The sequence below is a fragment of the Malus domestica genome, chromosome 05, assembly GCF_042453785.1.
Source record: "Malus domestica chromosome 05, GDT2T_hap1".
Lineage (NCBI taxonomy): Eukaryota > Viridiplantae > Streptophyta > Magnoliopsida > Rosales > Rosaceae > Malus > Malus domestica.
In genome coordinates, this window is record NC_091665.1 from 33,991,832 (window position 1) to 34,016,028 (window position 24,197).

Sequence of the window (24,197 nt, forward strand, 5' to 3'; positions counted from 1 at the left end):
AACTTGACAACATTTTAGGACATGCCTGATAAAGAAAAAGTTCATCTTTGCACAATACAATTAAAATATATCTTGACAATTACAATGAAAAAGAATAACACAATACACTTTTAGGGCCGCGTAGCGCCCGTGATGCAAAAATGCCTCTCGCACGCACGCTAGTGCGTGCGGAGAGGCTAATATATTGTTTAAATGGCTTTTGCATCTTGTAATATGCAGGGACAAGCTTCGAGTTTTGCAAGTGCTTTTGAAAAGCAGTTGAGAAGTACCGTTTCTTGGCGCCAGGGCATGTAATAGCGGACGATGTGTCTAGGCTTGAAACGACATGCCCCGTATGTTTATTAGCTTTATTTTAGGCATGGAACATTCCACCTCGTTGCATTTTATTTTTGTTCTTTTTCTATTTTGTAAGACTTTGTAATGGCTAAAGCTTAATGAACTTGAGATTGGGATGCTTTCCTTTTCGTCCTGCAATATTTGCATCATGATTCGAATAATTTATTTTTTAGTTTATTTATTTGAAAATCATCTTTATAAAAAATTAATTAAATAAAAAATAGTTTGGTTGTCCAATTAATATTGTTGACCACAGCAAATGCCCTAGTAGTAAGGGAATTACAGCAAATGCCCTAGTAGTAAGGGAATTACAGCAAATGCCCTAGTAGTAAGGGTCAGGTGAGGCGGGAAGTTGGTGGGTAGCTTTGAAAGCATGTGATATTATTGTTTTAATGGCTTTTGCATCTTGGAATCTGCAGGGAGCACTACAAGAAAAATGGGCTAAGAACACAATTCATTTGTGCCCTTTTCATTATCATTGAGCACAAATACATATATGTGCTTTTTAAATATCAATGAGCACCAAAACCATCTCAAATGTGCCCTCTAAACAAAGGGCACATTGGTTGGTGTCCTGCATTTGTGCCCATTAAAATGTTTGCACCAAAATTTGTGTCACTGTTTATAAATATCAGTAATCATAATTTTTTATTAATTTACGTACACACATAAATAATTTTTGTGCCCTTTGATTTAGTATATTTAAATTATTTAATTTTATACACATAAGTATCTTGTCTTACTTCAACAATCTGAAGACAAAATCTTATTTTAATATATTTTTATTGATCAAAACCCACCATACACTCCCTTTCTTTGACTTTACTGTCTCATCTCTCTCTCCGTCTCTCTCATTTCTCTTTTCCTGTCTCCCATCTTTCCTTCTCTTTTACTTTCCTTATCTCTCTCTTTCATCTCTGCTTCCCCAGATTAAGTCCAACCACCCTATATATATTTTTATAGATGTATGATTTGGTTATTCATTTTTGTATGATTATGTGGAACTCGTTGGAAAACAAATAAGATGGTGGGTAATTTCGTCTTTTGTGGGGCTTTCGAGTTCAAGACACTTGGTGGTAAATATTATATTTTATTTAAATACACTGTCACAGTTTCAACCACGAGCTATGGCCGTTGTCTAATATGATGCAACCACGGATTGTGCCCATGATAGATTGAAATCTAACACCACGTGACCACAAACAATGCCCGTTATAAAACAATTCCCAAAAATTTAAAAAAAAAAATATTCAATAAAAATTATAAATATATAATATTTATATACAAATTGCATATTTACTGCAATATAATGATTACGTAAAAAACCACATATTCAAAATACAAATATTACAAGTTGTACACTAAAACTAACAACAAAACCAATGAGTTATACTAAGTGCCAAATATACCTCTAATAACAAAGACATTGTTAATTGAAGACTACACATTTCTTTGAACACTTTCGAACAAAAGACTTGAGAGTGAAATACTGCCTCTAATGCTTGAGCTTCAGAAATTGGTGCCTCTCTCTATCCATCTGTATAGACATAAGCATATGGATGAAAATAGTGAATAGATAAACAAAACTTGAAGCTAAATTAACAAGTAAAAATTTAAATAGACGAATCTCTAATGGTGCACACATGACGCCAAAAAATTAATCAATAAAAACTTGAACATTTATACAGAACTAACCTCAACAAGATTATGTAGTGCAAAATTAGCATTGCATTACAGAGAATGGATCAAATGTAGCCAAGAACTTAAATTACAATCATCAAATTTCTAAGATATTCTTCCTATCCGCTCCACCTCTAAAGCTAGCATTTCTTCATTGCTCCGTTCCATCTCCCAATTGACCGAAGTCACTAGCTCATGATCAATCGCTTACACATTCAGGTTATCTTATGCACATAGACCAAACACAATATATAATTACTTGATTAAAAAAATGGAAGAATTGAAATTTATAAACATTAAAACAATAAAATAAAAAAGATGAAGCTTAATTACCCCAAGTGAAAAGCAACCCATTTGATGCAGCAGAGGCGGTGTGCTCCTGGTCGCAAGCAATGTCCAACCACTGCCAATTAGTCCTCGCCGTGCACCCAAAAAGCTCCAGAGAACTGCTTCGGGATCCTCAACCACTGCTCCTTCCCATTCCGACCGGTCTGCTCAAACTTGCAATATCCCCACACGTAAATCGCCATCTTCATCGGAATGCTCACCGGCCGGTTGCGACCCAGAAGCTCATCAATGTCAATTTCCATAAATTCCCTTCACATACTGAACCACAAAGTTGCAAGTCAACAAATTTGACAAAAAAATTAACAAATCTTAATCCAATTGAAGGAGAAAGTTGGGAGCTTCACAAAATGGGTTCTCTATTTGGTTACCTGGGAAATGGAATAGTGGTGAACTGGGAATTTGTCGGCAGCCAAACAGAGGAGAGAGAGAGAGAGAGAGAGAGAGAGAGTGGCGGAGATACCTGAGGACTCAAAGTGGACGAGGAAGAAAACTGAAAAATGGTTGTCGTTGGTGAAATGTTAAGAGAGAGAGAGAGAGAGAGATCTCCTGAGGACTCAAAGTGGACGAGGAAGAAAACTGAAAAATGGTTGTTGTTGGTGAAATGTTAAGAGAGAGAGAGAGAGAGAGAGAGAGAGGAGAGTGACAAAGGTCGGTTTAATTTCTCACGATTTGAGGAGGGGGAGTTTTGCAGTTACTAGCTGATGGGATGAGATAAACCAATAAATGAAATTTGAACCTCCTTTATATTTTGAAAAGCATGTGGGAGTGTTGTGAAATTTTCAAATTTAAAAGATGTTTGAAGTTTTACAAAATTCTTGTCCCACCTCCTCTAGATTTTTTAGTTAAGTGTGTGTGATTCCATCACATATTATGTCTGTGATAGATAACAAAAAGACGATGTGGATGTTAATAATATTAACCACAAGCATTGTCCGTGATGGTTTTAGTATATTTATAACGTTCAATTTTGCGCGTGGTCATTTGCTGTTATTTTACAACGAGCTAAGATTTGTCTGTGATAAAAAAATTGTTATTACTATGTGCTTATTATGCCCATGGTAAATTTGTACTTTTTATAACACGCTCATAAAGTCCGTGGTAAAATTGTCGTGGTTGATGAACTATTATGTTGTAGCTTATCGTAATGAACGCGTTGTCACAAATGGATATGAATTCGAAGTTAAAACAATAAGTTACGAATTTTTAAAGTTAGAAGGCAAAATGGTAATTTTGGGACTGAGAGTATTTTAGAAGCCAAAGGCTTCTCCCATTTTACTTTCCCAGCAGGCAGCTGCACCACCCACGTGGGTCTTCACCCTTCCCATGTATATATAATTATTTGTTGAGTATTAATCCAACAGTCTTTTCGTCTCCCTCATGGTTATGTATATAATTATTTTATTAATTTTCTAATGGGTTTTTGTGTCCCATGGGACCCACCCACGTGCGTCTTCACCCTTCCCCGTGCTTCTACTCCTCTCTGCACGCCATCACTCTTTCCGTCTCACTCATTCACGCAATCATCTCTCTCTTTCTCTCTCGACTTCTTCAGACTTTTCTCTGTCATCTCCCTCACCATCTCTGTGTGCTCACTACACAAAAAAATGCAGCATCCATCTCTATCTAACTAGCCACTCCGATGAACCTTGCCACCACCCAAACACTACACTGCCACCCTTGCTCTCTCACAATCTTTCTATCTCTCCCTCTCAGTTTCTTCCTTGACACAGAGAAGCACATAAGCAATGACGACAATGGAGTTGGCAATCTCCGGTGAGGCAACCACCAGCATCACCTTCCTCTCCTCACTGGAGACTCCCCATTACCTTTTGCTTTCTGGAAATCGAAACCGATGCGACGAAATGACAAGCTCCATTGTGGCTTGACTCCCCGGCGAGATTTTCCGTCGAATCCTGTATGGGTGAGTCTCGAAAACACCTTAGTTAGGTTCTTTAAGTTGTTTAGAGACGTTTTTGTGCACTGCATGCCTGATTTGGTTAAGTTTGGAAGCAGTTTCAACTCAAGGGACAAATTCCCCAGATTTCCAGTGAGGGCTATGATTTTCAGGCTGATTTTAGGCTATCACCGGCCACCTAATGGCCCTGAAGAAGGTAAATTTTGAATACTTACCTTTGTAGCTTTGTTTTAGCTTTGAATTGTTGAAAATGGTTGTGTTTTAGACCAAAATAGACTTTGAAACCCCTGGCGTGGTTGCAGGTCGCATTGTTGCTGCTTGTGGTACTGTTGTGGATGGCACGTGGAGCACAGGCACCTCCACTGGAAGGATGACTGCCTTTCAAGGATGAATATACATTTTCAAATGTTTGTTTCAGATTGTAGGGTATTTCGAATTTGTTATTTTTATTTTATTTTTTTTTAATTTAATTGATAGGGCACAATTACAAAAATTGTGGTAACATGAATCTGAAATGGCATCTGACACAAGTGTCAGAACAGGGCACAATAAAAACCTTATTTGTGCTCAACTCTTTGAGCACACATAGCCTTATCGTGCCCTCTAATCAATGGTGACGCCCATAGAGGGCACATACTTAAATATAGTAGTTGCATTGTTGCTATTGGTCTATGGGCACAATTGTTGGTGCTCTTTGGTCTTAAATGGCACATATAATTTATTGTGTGCAGTGCCCATATTTTTTTGTAGTGGAGAAGCTTCTAGTTAGCAAGTGATTTTGAAAAGCAGTTGAGAAGTACCGTTTCTTCGTGCCAGGACAGGTAATAAGCGACAATGACTCTCTGTAGGCATGAAACGACATGCTCCGTGTGTTTATTAGCTTTATTTCAGGCAGGGAACGATATTCCATCCGAATGCATTTTATATTGATTTGTTTGTTCTTTTCCTTTTTTGTAAGACTTTGTAATAGCCAAATAAAAAATAGTTTGTTTTTTCGTTTACCTTGTTAAAATTTCAGTGTATAATAAATATTATAGTTCGTTTATTTATTAGATAATTGTTAAATAACTAAACGATCTTAGAGTTTGTTGAGTTTTAGCAAATGAGAAATGCCAAAAATACTTTTAAAAGTGGAACTCTTCATAGAATTTAAAGAAAACTAATGAAAATAACTTGAAAAACCTCATATTTTTTAGACAATGTTATATAATATTGGCATGAGAATTAAAAAGTGACTTAAAAAATCATTGCGCAACATTGCAGGATGAAAAAAGAGTGACTACTATAGAATAAAAATTCAAATACAAAGATTGCCAGCATTCATTTTTAAAAATTTGAACACGTTTCTCTTTGAGATTTGAACGCGTAACCTCCCAAATAAAATGAAAACAAGATGCAATCAAATAATGATTTGCATAACCCTATGGATGGTCATTTACTTATGACACGTAAAAGTTTGACATGTGTACAAATATATTATTTATTTATTTTCTCAAATACAGACACATTTTTTTTCATTCAATTACAAACACATTTAATGAATAAACTTGGTACAAAAAGTTGGTTCCCTTCACCCAATGATTTGATTTTCTCGCTAATACTTGCCATCATATTTGAGGTAGGTTTTATTAGCTAATGCTTGAATTCCATATAAGATTTGACATGCTTGATGGGTATTTTGTTTCTTTTGAAGATGAAAGTTTTGCTTTTGTTTGTCTCCCTTAAAATTCGAGGACTAAAAATTTAACGGTAATTTCCGCTAACTGATATCAAGTGAATTATTGTTTCATGACAGCTGGGAGAGAGGCATTTATCATATGAATTTCTTTGGCAATCCACCATTGGACAAGTGATCACTGTTATTATCAGCTGTCAATTTAGTTGGGTCTTGGGTTAATTAAGATACCCAAGTCCTTTGATTTTTCTTTGGGTCAATGGTCCATCTTCTCTGCATGATTTTTGTATTAATTTCTTTGGACAAAGTGTACAATCTCAGAACAACCATGCAATCATGCAAAGCCTTGAGAAGCTTTTTTATGTGCTTGTTCTTCTTATTCTCCCTTCTAAGAATCTCAGCTGCAACTGCACTGGGCACAATCACTCCGAGTCAATATATAAGAGATGGTGAAACTCTGGTTTCAGTAGGTGGAAGCTATGAACTGGGATTCTTCAGCCCTGGTAAATCAAAAAGCCGGTACTTGGGAATATGGTACAATTTTTCTACTGATGCAATTGTGTGGGTAGCCAACAGAGAAACACCACTTGGTGATTATTCGGGACTTCTGAAGCTCACCAAGCAAGGAGTTCTGGTCCTCCTCAATAGCTCAAACAGCATTGTGTGGTCATCGAAGGCTTCAAGAATCGTGGGGAATCCAGTGTCGCAACTCTTGGATTCTGGAAATCTTGTGGTGCAAGATGCAAACGAAACTAACCCGGATGACTTCTTGTGGCAGAGTTTTGATTATCCTTGTGACACACACCTACCGAAAATGAAGATTGGTTGGGACTTGGTTACTGGTTTAGATAGATCTCTCTCGTCTTGGAAGAGCACAGAAGATCCTGCTCCAGGAGAGTTTTTGATACGAATGGATTATCGTGGCTTACCACAACTTCTTCTTATGAAAGGAGCTAAGATACTGGCTAGACCAGGGTCATGGAATGGCCTTTATTTGACAGGACTAGGATATCGTTTTAGAGAACCAAATCCAATATCTGCTTTTGAATTTGTGTTGAACAAGGACGAGGTCTATTTTCAGTACAGCCTCCGAAGCACGTCAGTGTTCTCGAGAACTGTATTGAGCCCATCAGGGGTCGTAGAGCAGTTCACATGGGTGCACCAAAAACAGAGTTGGGATCTTCCCGTTACATTCCTAGCAGATCGGTGTCAAAGTTATGCCTTGTGCGGTCCATTTTCTAGTTGCAGTATCAATAACTTTAACACTCCGATATGTGCATGCTTTAAGGGATTTGTACCAAAATCTTTGAAAGATTGGAATTCGGGATATTGGTCTGATGGATGTGTTCGAAGGACTCCGTTGGCCTGCAGCGATGGAGATGGCTTCATAAAGTACAGTGGGATGAAATTGCCAGACACATCAACCTCGTGGTTTGATAAAAGCACGAGCCTTAAGGAATGCAAGGGATTATGTTTGGGAAACTGCTCATGTACTGCGTGTGCAAATCTGGACATCAGGGAGGGAGGAAGTGGCTGCGTGCTTTGGTTTGATAACCTCACCGACATAAAAGAATTCACTCCCAACGGTGGTCAAGACCTCTATATACGGGTGGCAGCTTCAGAACTAGGTACGTCTTCGACCTTTATCTGCAGTATGCAAAGTAGGGTTTAAATAAGTTAGTGTTAAAATCACAGTTACTGCAACACGACGAGATCACATGAAAAGTCTGTTTTAAAACGGAGATTTCAGATCATGCTAAGAAAAAGAGCAATTTCAACAAGAGACGGCTACTAGCAATTCTCCTCAGCTCTGCAGTTTTTCTCATGGGATTGCTTGTTGGAATGATATTGTACGTACAGAAGAAGAAACTCAGAAATGAAGGTAACTATTTTCGGACACATTAAAAATGCATTAGATAAGGTAGTTAGTATTTAACTAGCGATGGTGCCCGCACGATGCTGCGAGTTTTTAAACCATATAAAACATATCAAAAGTTCCACGTATATGTACGATATGCAATATTTATGCATGTGATTCATGTCTTCTTAACCATTAACAAAACAAACTGAAAAAATGAAAGTAAAAAACTACACTTAAGTATAAATCAATGTATTAAAAGCGTGAGGCGTGGGCGAGGCTTCCGAGGGATAGCCTAGCCTAGCCTAGGCGTGAGGAGTGAGGCAAAGCCTCACGGGACCTAAATTTTTTAATATATACACTGAGTGTACACATATATTATATTAAAAAAAGATTATTAATCAATAATCACACTGAGTACACACATATATATACATATTATATATATATATATGTAATAGAGGATGAAAAGCACAATGAACACACATATAACAATGCACGTAGACAGCACACACATCCATTATATAAAAAAATAAAAATCAGAAAAATAAGGTGGAGAGGCGATAATGCAAGTAAGAGATATGAGGCAGTTATGGGTTTGGGAGTTAAAAAAAAAAAAAATCCCCTAAGGCGTGCCTAGGCAGCTCCGACGACGCCTTCCGCCCACTCCAGCAAAACAGTGGCGTTAGCCTTCGCGCACAGCCTCAAAGGCACCCTAGGCACGCCCTGAGGCTAGTTTTTTAAAACATTGGTATAAATATACATGCGGTTTGCAAATTCATTTCTAAGTTCTACAACTGCCACTTATTCCAAAACAACTACTTACTCATCCTCTCCTTCCTCTTCCTCTCCCTTCATAATCCCTGTCATTGTCTTTTTGGATTTTGGCAGCTAAACATGCTCATTTTAATAGTCTCTGCATCCACATCATGAGGACCTTTTTGTACCTGAAGTTGCAGCACAATAATATGAGAAATCTTGCAATACAACACTACCAATTTTAAAGATCATAACATGCAGAGAGACAGTGACATGATAATCTTCCAAACAAACAATGGGGTTTAAGGAATGCATTTCAGAATACTACATACCAAAAATGTTGATTCCAAGTTGAGCATATAGAGAGAAGAAGCTATCCACAAAGTGTTAACCACCACGTGATATTGAAAGATGGTTTTGACGTATTGGGTGATCCAGTAACTATGCAAGTTAGAATAATCTAAGTTTAAATCCCTATTAGCACTAAAGCATTATCTTTCTGTATAACTCATGACTCAAGCTAATAAATTTAACAACTACTCTCAGCTCTAAATCTTAAGAATAATCAGAAATCCAACAACCTTAAAGATATTTGACCCTCCCCACAACATAGAATTGACGGTTTCCAGACGCAGTATCAAATTTAAAATAGTATCGCACTAGTAAACCATTGACTGATGTACACACACATAAATGGGTGGGCTTGTGAGTGTGACATAACATTGATCTAAGTAAACCTCATAAACCAAAATCAAAACCAGTAAACCATTGCTCCAATTTTCTCAAAACACAAAAAATATTCCTGTACTTTGCTCTCATAAAACCCCACACTAATCTCATCTCATTTAAAACTATCCTAATCAGATAGCCTTATTGAAATTTATTTGGAGAAATTGATCAATTTTCGAATGGGTGGCCTTATGAGTGTGTGACATAACATTGACCTAAGAAAAAAACCAAAATCAAAACTAATTTAGAAAACACCAAATCATGTGGCACTGGAAATGATAACGAGGGGCAGGCAACCCAGCTCGAAAGGAATAGGCCTTTACATTCCTTTTCAATTTCTTTACCAAAATAATTGCAAATGCATATTAAATATTCAGCAGTATTTAAATCATAGGTGTATACGAAATTCTAATGATCATAACAATATATCTTCGACCAAAACAATACATCATTTCGTCTCAAAAAACAATACATTATTGATCATAACAAAGGTTCTAAATTCTAATGAAAACTTATATCAAAATTCGAATTAAGCAGTATACGTATTAAACAATAGCGACAGCACAACATACAAAAATGCTCTCATAAATGAATTAAAGAATTCTAGATGTTGTGATGCCTAACTTAGGATAAGGTCTTGGCGTGGGACTAATCAACTGAACAAATGATCAATGTTTAGAGGCGCTTACATGGATCTCACATCACAAAAATTAGAGCATGCACCAAAATCCACAACAAATATCACAAAAATTAGAGAATGCCCCAAAATTTGAGGCCTAATTCTCTATTTCACAGAGGAGAAAAACCAAAAATAAGGGTAACACAATCACAATTCTCTGGTAATAAAAATTCAACAATACATTAACAAAATTACTGTAACTGAATATACCTCAAAAAGCCAACGGCCCAATTGCTCCCTCCAACGATCCAAATTTCTGAAATTCACAAACACAGCAAAGCCATTAGCAATTTGACATGCTTAGTACAATCAAAATTCACAGGAACAAACAAAGGATTGAACAAACAAACTTTGCGAGCTAATTAAATATTCACACACACTGTACTTACACACACTGCATACACACACAAACTGATTATAGACACAAAGCACAACATTCACACACACAATCACATATACACTCACACGCACACCCGCACATACTGAGTCATACGTACACACACACAATTCACACATACACCGTCATGATAAACCACACTGCATACGCTTACACACTCACACATTCCCACATACAATCCATGTGTATTACTTTGCACACAAAATCTTTATCACACATACACTATGATGAAAAACCATTTTGCAGATTTGACATCCATTATAGCACAAATTAGGGTTATGTTCGTATCTCTTCAATACTAATGTATACATTTCCACTTTAGCACAATTTTGAAATCCATTCTAGCACGTTACAAAAACTATTATCAACATTTGTGTATTAAGAGATAAACTATATTCTTAATCTGGTATCAAAATGGTGTTAATTTGGGTAAAAACATTTGTGTATCCTATAGTTTTTTAGCAAAAATTTACTATCCATTCATTTGAGTATTTGCATTATCTACAGGAAACACAGTACCTAACCAATTTCATCATCAAATTCAGCAATGTATACATTTCCCTGGTGATTTTAGTTTACACTATTCTTAATATAACATGGTTCTTTCTTTTTAAAGTACTTTGTATTAATTCTTTTGTGAACAATTACTCAATAGCATCTGTCAATACTTCAAACAAAGAAGGAATCACTCGATTTACCCTTCTAGATTGCATTTCAAGTTATACACTATACCTGAATGAATTTTCTAGATTGCATTTTCTATATGAATTCTGTATTTAGGTGGTAAACTGTTGGATATAACCAAGGTCCTAATTCCTAATCACCTTAATTGATCAAAGTGGCCAAGAAAATCTTCTTGCAGTTTGTCTTTGAAAAAATCCTACTTAGAGTAAAAATGAACAGTAGTAAGTTATAGCGAACCAGTAAATTGAAATCGACATACAAAAAAACAATTTGATCACTGCACATATAACTCCATAAATTACTTACCACATCAACCTTGAGAGGTCCAACATATCTAAAAGCCGCAAAAACGTTTCCACTCTAATCACCTAAAAACACTGAAAAGCAGAGGAGAACATATAAATTTCCTATGGGTTAGCTTGAGTTGTTTCCATAAGGTTTGGTGCTATCCTAGCACAACAGATTGCATTTCAAGTTATACACCATACCTGAATGAATTTTCTAGATTGCATTTCCTATATGAATTCTGTATTTAGGCAGTAAACTGTTGGATATAACCAAGGTCCTAATTCCTAATCACTTTAATTGATCAAAGTGGCCAAGCAAATCTTCTTGCAGTTTGTCTTTGAAAAAATCCTACTTGGAGTAAAAATAAATAGTAGTAAGTTATAGCATAACCAGTAAATTGAATTTGACCTACAAAAAAACAATTTGACCACTGCACATATAACTCCATAAATTACTTACCACATCAACCTTGAGAGGTCCAACATGTCTAAAAGTCGCAAAAACTTTTCCATGTTCAGCTCTAATCACCTACAAACACTGAAAAGCAGAGGAAAACATATAAATTCATTAAAATTCTCTACCCACGGATAAGTTAAAAATCAAAAGCATTGACCATTCCAAGGAAAAGAGCAGCCATTATTAGATCACCCAATACATTAAAAATGCATTTGATAAGGTAGTATTTAATTTCGATAGTGTAGCTAACTGTTCACATCTTTTTATCCATGCTGAATAATCTTCTAATCCATGCTGAAGAATCTTCTACTATTTCAGGACTCAGAAGAAAGGATTGCAGACAAGAATACGTTGGAGAAGACATGGAAGAGATGGAGTTACCACTGTTCGATTTGACCACCATAGCTAAAGCCACTAACAACTTTTCAAGCTGCAACAAGTTGGGAGAAGGTGGCTTTGGACCTGTGTACAAGGTAACATGAATTCATGCAACGAAAATTAGCTATATTGCTATAAAAAAAATTTAAGCCTTTTTGAAATGATGGTCCACAGGGTACACTGATAGGAGGAAAAGAAATTGCAGTAAAGAGGCTTTCAAAGAATTCCGGACAAGGAACGAGAGAGTTCAAAACTGAAGTTATACTCATAGCCAGACTTCAGCATCGTAATCTTGTTAAGCTTCTTGGTTGTTGCATTCAAAAAGACGAAAAAATTCTAATATATGAATTCATGCCCAACAAAAGCTTGGACTTCTATATTTTTGGTATGATCTTCATTTTCAACCTTATTATACTAGGATTCAATGTGGCATCGAAATAACAGGCTTAAAGTTTCTTCAGATCAGGAGGGACAAAAATTGCTTGATTGGCCTAAGTGCTTCCACATTATCGGTGGAGTTGCCCGAGGGCTTCTTTATCTTCACCAAGACTCTAGATTAAGGATTATACATCGAGATCTGAAACCTAGCAATATTCTACTAGATGATAATATGAACCCGAAGATTTCAGACTTCGGCCTGGCTAAAACATTCGGCGGTGAACAAAGTCATGCCAACACAAACAGAGTGGTTGGAACCTAGTAAGCATGCTTAGACTTGTTCTGTGGTTTATAATTTTCATTGTTCTACTTTTGAAATTCTTTCTCACTAGTCGCTACATATTGATCTGGCAGTGGTTATATGTCTCCGGAATATGCAGCAGATGGAATTTTTTCGATGAAATCTGATGTGTTTAGCTTTGGAGTCATACTGCTCGAGATGTTGAGTAGGAAGAAGAACAGGGGATTTCTTCATCCAGATCATGACCACAACCTTCTTGGACATGTAAGTTTAACCAACGAGGTGATGATATTTTACTTTAAAAAGAATAGTGAATTAGACGGTGCTCTTCGAAGCACGTCTTCTAATGACATGCATTTGACAGTATAGAAGGTCCGCAACAAAGCCCCTTTTACATATTAGCCCACTAACATATCATACATGTTTCAATTTGTTTTAAGGCATGGATACGATGGATTCAAGATAAACCACTAGAACTCATCCATAAGACATTTTGTGATTCGTGCAACATATCTGAAGTGGTAAGGTGTCTTCATGTGGGGCTGCTATGTGTGCAAAGAGTACCTGAGGATAGACCAAGCATGTCATCTGTGGTTCTGATGTTGAGCAGTGATGTTGCCTTGCCGCCTCCAAAGCAGCCCGGTTTTTACACTGAAAAAAGCGTCCCTGAATCATCATCAAGGACGCTTCTTTGTTCAAAGAATACTTTTAGCACTACGTTGATAGAACCTCGGTAGATCATCATTGCAGTGCTTGTGAGTCCTTTAATCTACCATCACAAAACGTGTTTGGAAGGTTGACATGAAGCTTTTAATCTTAGCTGGCAAACAATGAGACGTGTGATTATAACTCTGCAAGAAACATATTTATGATTACAACTTTAGGAGTTCCAGAAGCAAAACAAAGAAACAATTTGGGGTTGTTAGGTTGAAGAAAATTAAGTTATAGCTAAAGTTGTGTTTATTATTTATGTACTTTATTTTATTATTTCATAAGAATATAAAAATTTCATTGAGAAGTAGATCACGCATAAGTACACGGGAAGTTGGAGACGAGCCTTCCTCCAACAACACTATAAACTCCTCGAAAGGAATTGCCATATTTGGCTAAGATCACAAAATGTAAAGCTTTATGGGTCGCGGTCCATGCACTTAGGTCTAGTTCGGGTATTTGACCGAACCAAGCAGGCGATTTGTAAATCGCTGGAATTCACACTCAAGTCTGGTTCGAGACGTTTGATGGTTAGATTGATCAAAAGATGTAATTTGTGAAACAAAAGTGAGTAATTGCTTCATGATACTGGGGAGAGAGGTGTTTGTCATTTAAGCTTCTTTGGCAATCCTCTATTGGTAGAAAAAATTCAGTACAGGCATTTGGACCACGTGGCCGTCTTCCTACAAACACAAATAAGTGAAGCAGTTGTACCGAAGTTTCTCTCCATCCGAGAAGTGGTTAAGTTTATCGGCTAGCTTTCAGCTTAGTTTATCCTTGAGACCAACTTTTCAAACCATGGGACCCAAAGTCTAACCAAAAAAAAAAAAAGTAAAGGAAAAAGACCCTTGAAAGAGAGTTAATATTCTTCTTCTAACTCCTGTGCAGAAATGATGTACAATTTCACTTGATTTTCTAGTAACTTATTATTTAAGTGACTTGATATTCAACTAATCTTGCGACCTCAATATAGCTAGAATAATAGAGTCTTAAGTTTGATTGACCGTAATCACCATTTAGTAAGACTTATTATGGTGGGACATGAAATATATAATTGTGGTAATGAGTATTTCTCATATGATAATAGGGTTGATTGAGAGATATCCTAGCAACTATATAAAGATTGTCTCTGCTTTTACAATAATCATTCTTTTATGTACTAAAGAACATATAGTTTGGAGAGAGTAGAAGACATTCTTATACATGCGCCGATTCCTTAAGTTAATTGTAATTCGTTTATTGAATTATTGGTTTATTAAATCTGTGATCCTAATGTCTTTGTTATTGTGATTTTAGAATATGTCTTACAAAATCTTCAATTAACACACAGTATTTTTTTCAATTATTTTTAAGGCATGGACACTATGGATTCAGGATAAATAGCTTGAACTGATCGATAAGACGCTTTCTGATTCGTGCAAACATATAGCTGTAAGGTGTCTGCATGTGGGGCTGTTATGTGTGCAAAGAGTACATGAGGATAGACCGAGCATGTCATTTGTAGTCCTACACTGAACAAAGTGTCCTCGAATCACAATCAAGGATACAATTAACAAGAAAATGTTTGAATTGTGAATAATGTAAGATAAAATATATAATGGAGAAGGAAAGTAATGGAGAAGGAAAGTAGTTCATGCTTAAACAACAAGTATAGGAGGTTGGAGAAGCAAGACGAACATTTAGACTATCTCCAACCCTGACCTAAAAGTTAAAATTTACCATTTTTCCCCCCTCAAATCCACTCCAACCCATGACTTAAAATAAACCTAAAACCTAAAACCCAAATGAATGTCAAATTCCGGCCCAATTTTAGGCCACAAAGTAAAATGGGCTCCACCAACTGAGAGTGAAACCAGGGCTGTGTTGCCCACTTCCCATCCTCCACCCGCCAACGCGCCACACGCGCCTGGCATATTGTTGAAAGCAGACAGCCCTATGTGGGGGTGTTCCCTGCTGTTAGAAAACAAAAGCAGCCCAACGGCTACTTTTGGTGATCCAATGGTTGTGTTTAAATGGGCTGTTGGTTAATCCAACGGCCCAGGTTCAAATTATTATTTTTTTTGTTTTATATTTATATATTTATTGAATCCAACGGTTTAAATCGAATATAATAAAATCTAACGGTAAAAAAAAAGATCTAACGGTCCAAATTTAAATCCAACGGTTAAAATAATTTTTAAAAATTATTTAACTTAAAATTCAACCAAAAACTCTATAAATACCTATGTATTTGTTCAAACATCCACACAAAACTCACTTTTCTCCTACAATTCTTCCAATTTTTCTTTCTACCATTTCTTCTCATTTCCAAAATTTTCAAGATGGCAAAAGAGCATGTTAGAGGTCGTAATTGGACCTTTGACGAAGATATTGCTTTATGTTTGGCATGGATTTCTGTTAGTGAAGATGGTGCCGTCGGCACCAATCAAAATATAAAGGATTTGTGGGGTAAAATCGTTGATAAGTTCCATGAAAACTCCAACGCCGGTCGAAGGGAAGCTGGTGGTGTTTATGATCGGTGCAAGATTATCAACAAAGCGTGCACTTTGTGGAAGGGAAGCTTGGAGAGAGCCATGGTTGACATGCCTAGTGGAAGGGGCGTCTCAGAAATTGTGAGTTTCTTTGTTGATATTTTTGTTGTCATGTACATAATAGTATTTTGCAACTAATTGTTTTTATGTATTTGTTGCATAGGGTGACAAAGCAATGGCAATTTACAAGACAAGAACTACACCAAAAAATCAAGCTTTTAAGTTGCATCATGCTTGGAACATCCTCAAGATTGTCCGAGGTGAGGAATCAATGCGAATCAACAATGTGGAAGATTATTTCATAATGAAGCCCCACCTCCAAATGATGTCAATGAAGGTGTGAATTTTGCCGACAATGAAGGTGTCAACCAAATGAGCCCAACTTCTTCTTTGCCAAGGCCCTCAGGTAGAGATAAGCAAAAGGAAGCAAAGAGAAAAGGGAAGTCCCAAGATCCGATACGTGAACAATTTGCTAGCGAAATGGCAAGAATGAACGAAAACCAGTGTCGTTGGCAGGAAGAATCGGCCCAAATGTTTTTGGCCATGAAGCAAGAAGGGGATAGGGAGCAAGAAAGATACGAAACTAATTTGATAATGGCGGACCTCGACAAATACACTCTAGAGAGGAAGAGATACTTACATGGTAAGCAAAAAGAAATTTTACGAAGGAATGCCACAAGGAGTATATTTCAAGATGATAATTCATCGCAAGACTATCACCCAAGTCCACCACCAAGTCAAGATGATGGATATCATTATTAGGTTTATGTAGTCTATGAGTTTTCGATTGTATTAAGTTTATGTGGTTTATTAATTGTCTTTTTTTTTTAAGTTTATGTGGTTTATCATGATTTTCATGTATTGATTTAGTGATTTTTCAAAATTTATCGGAATTTAAATATTTTTAGGTTAAAATGTTCATAAAATTAATTTAGGATAGTCTACATAATTTTTTTTTTTAAAAGTTAATTTAAAAAAAATAGCCTTAATTCATTTTTTGATAATCTGGGGCTCAAATTTTAGGCTAAAAGGGTTGGAGTAGAAAAGCTGTTTCTGGGCTAAAACCTAAATTTTCTGGGCTAAATATTTTTAGGTTTTAAGTCAGGGTTGGAGATGGTCTTATACAACAACAATGAAATATGGAGGTTCTCCAAACCAAAAAGCGCAACTGTCATTTTGTAGCTGTCTCAAGTAGCTGTCTCTTGTTTTTGCGGTGCGGGGAAAAAATTGCTTGGCTCTATAGTCCCCATTATTCGTATGAGTGTCTTGAAAAAAAGGATGTATCGGTGGATATATGGGTGATCACTGCCTTGAATCATGACAGATCTTAATGCGTTGATAGATGGCTGCCTTCGTAATTGTTTCCTTGATTATTTTGAGGCATTTATTTACAGATGTTTTCATTTCTTATTTTTCTATTCATGGTTGCCCGTGTTCTTGTTGTTGAATGGTGGCCAAGTGGCCATTACCTTTTGGCTATTAAACAAATAAAAAAAAAGTGAAAGAAAAAATGATGAGGGAACATCATGATTATGTTTATTGAAAAGAAAAAATGAATATCATGATGATGTTTTTGAATTTTTTATTGGGTGCTTTTGTATTGATGCAGTTATCATCCGAATGTGAGAGAGGTACTGAAGGGTGCACCGTTTTCTGTTTTAGTAGCCCATCTTTGAGAGAGTAAAGAGAGCTGCAGAGAGCAGAAAAGAAGAAGAAGGTGCTCTTCTTTTTTGTTAGTAATCACCCACCAAAGTAGTTGTTGTTGTAATAGCTTTGAGCTTTGTATAGAGAAGAAATTAATCACTATATTTCTTTCTCTATTTGTTTCTTTGGTGTGTGAAAGCTATTGGTTGTATTGGGTTATTTGGGTTGTGAGATTGCCAACACTTTGTAAACTTCCATTTGGTTGATAGTGGATTATTGGGTGAGCTCCTACTGCTCCGAGGACGTACTCCAGTTACACTGACTGTTGAGGAACCTCGTTAAAATCTTGGTGTCTTTTATATTTTGTTCTTGCATTTTCATTTGATAAATTTCCTGTGGGTAAGCTTGAGTTGGTTCCATAAGATTTGGTGCTATCCTAGCACAACAATTGGTATCAGAGCACTGGTTGCTCTTGGGTACTGTCTAGTTGCCAAAGATGTCAGACGGGCAAGATGAGAATCCTTTTGGAAGCAGCTCCGGGTTTGCAAGAACTACGGTGCAAAATGCAAAGTTCGAAGTGGAAAAGTTTGATGGCACAAACAACTTCGGGATGTGGCAATGTGAGGTCAAAGATGTGTTGGCTCAACAAGATCTACTTGCCACTTTGGGAGAGAAGCCGGAAGCTATGTCGAAGCCGGAATGAGAGAAATTAAATTTGTAGGCTTGCTCTTCAATTCGGTTGTGCCTTGCAAAAACTCAGAAGTATTTTGTGATGCGGGAGACATTAGCAAGTGTGTTGTGGCAAAAATTAGAAGACAAATATATGATGAAGAGTGCAAAGAACCGGCTACACTCGAAGAAAAAGCTCTACCGCTTCCAATACAAAGAAGGTACAAAAATGATTGGACACCTTGATTCTTTTAATAAGTTGATTGTCGACTTGTTAAATTTAGATGAGGATATTAAGGATGAAGATAAGGCCTTAATATTGTTGAATTCCTTGCCGGACTCTTATGAGCATTTTGTTACCACTATTATGCATGGAAAGAAACTGTGAAATTTGAAGATGTGTCAAATGCCTGGATGAATTATGAAATGAGGCATAGAGATAAAAATCATTATAGTACCTCTGAAGCTTTATTTGTTAGAGGTAGATCATCGGAGAGGGGGTCCTCTACTAGTAGGAAAAAATCACACTCTCGACCTAGAGGAAACTCTAAAGGTAGAAAAACCTTGGAAATGGATGAATGTGCCTTTTGTCATAATAAGGGCCATTGGAAGAAAGATTCTCCTAAGTTGAAGACCAAAGGAAAAGAAAGTTCTGAAGCCAATGTTGCTGAGGTTGAAACAGATCTTTTTTATTTTTCTTTAACCACTTCCTCATCATTTGATTGTGCTACTAAATGGGTGTTGGATACGGGTTGTACTCATCATATGACTCCTTACAAGGATTGGTTTTCAAGCTTGAAAGAGTTTGATGGTAGTGTTGTGTTCATGAGAGTTGACAATCCTTGTACAACAAAAGGGATTGGTACAGTTCATTTGAAGTTGCATGATGGCATGACTAAAGAGTTGACAGGTGTTCGGTATGTACCGAATTTGAAAAAAAATCTTATTTCTTTGGGCACTTTAGAATCCAAGGGCTTCAGGTTTCATTCAGATGGGCAGACATTGAAAGTTACTTATGGTGCACTTGTTGTGATGAAAGCTCATCGATATGTTCATTTGTATTTATTGCAGGGAAGCACTGTGACAGGTGAAGCATCTGCAATCTCAGAAAATATGGGCACATCTGGTTCTGATACTACTAGACTGTGGCATATGAGATTAAGCCATACCGGTGAGAAATCTCTACAAGGGCTTGTGAAACAAGGTCTTCTAAAATGTGCCACAACTTGTAAGCTTGATTTCTGCGAGCATTGTGTCTTGGGGAAGTAAACTAGAGTGAAGTTTGGTACTGTTGTACATCAGACGAAGGGCATTCTTGATTATGTGCATTCGAATGTTTGGGGTCCTACAAAGACTCCCTCTTTGAGTGGTAGGCATTAGTTCGTGACCTTTGTTGATGATTATTCAAGAAGGTCTTGGGTCTACACTATGAAGCACAAGAGTGAGGTATTAAGCATTTTCTTGGGTTGGAAGAAAATGGTTGAGAACCAGACTGGGAGAAAGATTAAGATTTTGAGATCGGATAATGGTGGTGAATACACATCCGACCCTTTCTTTAAAGTTTGCAAAGAGGAAGGGATTGTGAGACATTTTAGTGTCCGGGGAACTCCACAACAAAATGGAGTTGCAGAAAGATTGAATCGAACCTTGCTTGAGAAGGTTAGATGTATGTTGTCTCAGTCGGGTTTAAGCAAGTCATTTTGGGCAAAGGTAGTTAATTATGCATGTCACATCATGAACCAGTTACCCTCAGCTGCTGTTCAGGGTAAGATACCAATGAAGGTATGGACTGGAAAACCTTCTTCTGATTATGACTATATCCGTATTTTTGGTTCACCTGCTTATTTTCATGTGACTGAAAATAAACTTTATCTTATAGCCAAAAAGGCTATCTTTCTTGGTTTTAGTAGTGGTGTCAAAGGTTACAGGTTGTGGTACCCAGAGATGAAAAAACTTGTAATTAGCAGAGATGTGATATTTGATGAAGAAAGTATGTACAAAGACTCTGAGAAGAATGTGAAAGATGTCCAACAGGTGGAGCTTGAGAAAGTTACCTCTGGTACTTCAAATGCTATTTCCGCTGATGCCGAAGCCACTACAAGTGAAGAAGTTGGAGACCATGAAGATGTTGAAGAAGTTGAACTTGAAGATTCTATTCAAGTTGAAGAGCAAGTTTCACCTCAAGAGTCTATTGCAAAGAACAGAGGAAAAAAGACAAATTACCAAGCTAGCTCGGTATAGTGACTATGTTGCTTTTGCTCTTCCTATTATCATTGATGATATTCCATCCAATTTCGAGGAAGCCATTGAGAGTGAGGAGAAGAAGAGGTGGTGCAATGCCATGGGTGATGAGACGAATTCTCTCTTGAAGAACAAGACTTCAGAGTTAGATAAATTGCCTAAAGGCAAGAAAGCTATCGGTTGCAAATGGGTGTATGCCAAGAAGGAAGATGCTGATGAGAAAAGCAATGTGAGATTTAAAGCAAGATTAGTTGCTCAAGGGTATGCACAAAAGGAGGGCATTGACTATAATGAAATCTTTTCTCCAGTTGCGAAGCACTCCTCAATTCGCATTATGTTAGCTCTTGTTGCACAGTATGATCTTGAGCTTGTGCAACTTGATGTGAAGACGGCTTTCCTACATGGTGATTTGAATGAAGAGATCTATATGTGTCAACCGGATGGGTATACAGTGAAAGGGAAGGGGAATTTGTTTTGCAAATTGAAGAAATCACTTTATGGCTTGAAGCAATCTCCAAGGCAATGGTATTTGAGGTTTGATAAATTTATGAGAGGCCAAAATTATTCTAGAAGTCAATATGATCATTGTGTGTACTTCAAGAAGTTGCAAGATGGGTCTTTCATTTATTTGTTGATATATGTTGATGATATGTTGATTGCCTCAAAGAATGTCGAAGAGATTGAGAAATTGAAGAAGCAAATGAAGAATGAGTTTGAGATGAAGGATCTTGGTGAAGCGAAAAAGATCCTTGGCATGGAGATCACTAGAGATAGAGAGAAGGGTTTGGTCAATTTGAATCAAAGACAATACCTTGAGAAGTTGATTCGGAAGTTTGGAGTTCATGATTCAACCAAACCGGTTAGTACCCTTTTGGCTCCTCATTTTAAATTGAGTTCTCTACAATGTCCTAAAACTGATAAAGAGAAGCTGCAAATAAAAAATATACCATATGCAAATTTGGTTGGTAGTTTGATGTATGCAATTGTATGCTCTAGACCGGATATTGCTAGTGCAGTTGGCATGGTGAGTCGATATATGCATAATCCAGGTAAAGAGTATTGGCAAGCAACTAAGTGGATATTGAGGTATCTCCATGGTACTCGAGACGTTGGTTTATGCTTTGAGAGAGATGACTCTGGTATTGGTCATTTTGCAGTTGGTTATGATGATTCAGATTATGCAGGTGATCTAGATGGAAGGAAGTCTACTACAGGCTATGTGTTTACTATGGCTAAAGGGCCAGTTTGTTGGAGGTCCATTTTGCAGTCGTCTGTTGTCTTGTCTACTACAGAGGCTGAATATATGGCAGTTGCTAAAGCTATAAATGAGGCCATTTGGATACATGGGCTGATTAGAGATTTGGGGGTTAATCAGAAGCAGGTAGAGGTACATTGTGATAGTCAGAGTGCCATTTATTTGGCTAAGTATCAGGTTCATCATGCGAGGACCAAGCACATAGATGTGCGTTATCACTTTGTTCGTGAAATTGTTGGTGAAGAGGAAATCATTCTCCAGAAGATTCCAACTAAAGACAACCCCGCTGATATGTTGACTAAGGTTATTGGTGTAGCCAAGTTTGTTCACTGTTTGAACTTGGCTCACATTATGCCTATATAAAGAAGGCGTTGAGCAGTAGGAGTTTTGGAGCATTTAGCTCGGCATGAGTTGTTCTCTTGCTAGTGTTTGGGAGTGATTTTTTGGGTCAATTGTGTTGGTTGGCTTATCATGGCGTTTTCGGAACTTGGCCAAGGTGGAGATTGTTGAATGGTGGCCAACTGGCCATTACCTTTTGGCTATTAAACAAATAAAAAGAAAAAAAAAGGTGAAAGAAAAAATGATGAGGGAACATCATGATGAGGAGTCATCATGATTATGTTTGTTGAAAAGAAAAAATGAAGGTCATGATGATGTTTTTGAATTTTTTATTGGGTGCTTTTGTATTGATGAAGTTATCATCCGAATGTGAGAGAGGTAGTGAAGGGTGCACCATTTTCTGTTTTAGTAGCCCATCTTTGAGAGAGCAAAGAGAGCTGCAGAGAGTAGAAAACTGAGAGCAGAAAAGAAGAAGAAGGTGCTCTTCTTTTTTGTTAGTAATCACCCACCAAGGTAGTTGTTGTTGTAATAGCTTTGAGCTTTGTATAGAGAAGAAATTAATCACTATATTTCTTTTTCTATTTGTTTCTTTGGTATGTGAAAACTATTGGTTGTATTGGTTTATTTGGGTTGTGAGATTGCCAACACTTTGTAAACTTCAATTTGGTTGATAGTGGATTATTGGGTGAGCTCCTACTGCTCCGAGGACGTACTCCAGTTACACTGACTGTTGAGGAACCTCGTTAAAATCTTGGTGTCTTTTATATTTTGTTCTTGCATTTTCATTTGATAAATTTCCTATAGGTTAGCTTGAGTTGGTTCCATAAGATTTGGTGCTATCCTAGCACAACACTTGTTGCCTCTGTTCGTGTTGCTTTTTCTATTTTGATCCCTTGGTTCATGGTTGCCTTTGGTTACTTGAAATTGTGCTGCCTCAAAATGTTTGGGTTCATGTAATGGTTTGCTCGGTTTAAATGTTTTAGTTATTTATAATTTCAATTTAACCTAGTATCCTGCACATAGAAAATATGATAAGCTTCTCATATATAATCTCATGATAATGGAGAAGCTATATATACAACCTCTGAGAAATAAGCACGGCCATGTTCACTTGTGTCGACGTCTGTGGGGGGTTTCTGTGTAAAATAAAATAGAATAAAGTGATCTATGTGGGAGATGAAAGTTCAGGATTCAGAAGAACAATTAAGCATTTTCTGGAAGAGGCAAAGAGATATCTTTTAAGGTACCTTCCTTTTCTCTATTTTCTCATTCATTCAAACACAGCCCACCCGTGGTTTGAGTTACAGCTTTATCTGAGTTCAATTTTCGAGTTTAATTTTAATCGGTTTCCATGGTTGATCTAATATTTTAATTACTTTGATTTGGTTCCTTTTGAGGGTTTTTGTTTCTCTGAATCTGACTTTTTGGTTGATGTGTCTTGATCAGACCTCCATCCTAATATTTCAATTTTTCCTCATAGATTTTGAGCTAGCGTTGCTGATACTAGGCTCCATTCATCTGTTATCTGCTGCCTTAGACAAACAAATTCAGTGGGCTGGTAAATTCATTGTCCATTTCCTTTTGAAACTTGTGGATTGGACAAACAAATTCAGTAAAGGTCGTACCCAGTGCACAAAGCTCCCGCTTTTCAGTGGCAAAATAATATATTATCTTTTGGTTTAGGACTCAAAACTGAATTATATGCTCTTTTGGGAGGAACGTTTGCCAATCTACTCGGCTGCGTGAAATGTTTAATATTAGTAGCAAAATGCACTTTTTGAAAGCAAGGAATTAATTCAGTAAAACTACATTAATGTAGATAGATGCCCTTTTGGAGGAACATATGCCCATCGGACATCTATGTGAGAATGTATATCATAAATAGCATGACACGCCCCGACCCTGATATTCCCTGAATACCAGGATGGACACATGTTGGCCGACAC

The 24,197-nt window shown here is 37.0% G+C and overlaps 2 protein-coding genes and 1 long non-coding RNA gene across 4 annotated transcripts; 2 read left to right on the forward strand and 1 right to left on the reverse strand.

The window, feature by feature from the left end:
• Nucleotides 1-1,703: 1,703 nt before the first annotated feature.
• LOC139195959 (uncharacterized) lies at nt 1,704-3,115 on the reverse strand. 2 transcript variants are annotated; one of them, XR_011581044.1, is made up of 4 exons: nt 2,733-3,115; nt 2,350-2,622; nt 2,032-2,240; nt 1,704-1,873 (listed from the first exon to the last, which is right to left on the reverse strand). It is a non-coding gene; the product is annotated as an uncharacterized lncRNA (long non-coding RNA). The 2 variants fall into 2 exon arrangements; XR_011581043.1 differs by lacking the exon at nt 1,704-1,873 and having other exon boundaries at nt 1,981-2,240.
• A 3,067-nt stretch (nt 3,116-6,182) lies between these two features.
• LOC103420039 (G-type lectin S-receptor-like serine/threonine-protein kinase At4g27290) lies at nt 6,183-13,827 on the forward strand. The gene is made up of 7 exons (XM_070821184.1): nt 6,183-7,582; nt 7,705-7,836; nt 12,123-12,277; nt 12,357-12,567; nt 12,644-12,881; nt 12,975-13,125; nt 13,302-13,827. The coding sequence occupies exons 1-7, from the start codon at nt 6,214-6,216 to the stop codon at nt 13,596-13,598; spliced, it is 2,553 nt and encodes an 850-aa protein (XP_070677285.1). The 5' UTR covers nt 6,183-6,213; the 3' UTR covers nt 13,599-13,827.
• Nucleotides 13,828-15,788: 1,961 nt separating this feature from the next.
• LOC139195961 (uncharacterized) lies at nt 15,789-17,012 on the forward strand. Its single transcript, XM_070821643.1, has 2 exons — nt 15,789-16,184; nt 16,267-17,012. Exons 1-2 carry the CDS (start codon nt 15,894-15,896, stop codon nt 16,444-16,446), a joined length of 471 nt encoding a protein of 156 aa, XP_070677744.1. The 5' UTR covers nt 15,789-15,893; the 3' UTR covers nt 16,447-17,012.
• Nucleotides 17,013-24,197: the final 7,185 nt, after the last annotated feature.

Bases quoted from the DNA above. Each gene is read 5' to 3' on its own strand.
- LOC103420039 (XM_070821184.1), top strand. From the start codon at position 6,214: ATGGTCCATCTTCTCTGCATGATTTTTGTATTAATTTCTTTGGACAAA. The intron at 7,583-7,704 runs GTACGTCTTCGA...CGGAGATTTCAG, and splicing joins GGTGGCAGCTTCAGAACTAG to ATCATGCTAAGAAAAAGAGC. The intron at 12,882-12,974 runs GTAAGCATGCTT...TTGATCTGGCAG, and splicing joins AACAGAGTGGTTGGAACCTA to TGGTTATATGTCTCCGGAAT.
- LOC139195961 (XM_070821643.1), top strand. From the start codon at position 15,894: ATGGCAAAAGAGCATGTTAGAGGTCGTAATTGGACCTTTGACGAAGAT. The intron at 16,185-16,266 runs GTGAGTTTCTTT...TTTGTTGCATAG, and splicing joins GAAGGGGCGTCTCAGAAATT to GGTGACAAAGCAATGGCAAT.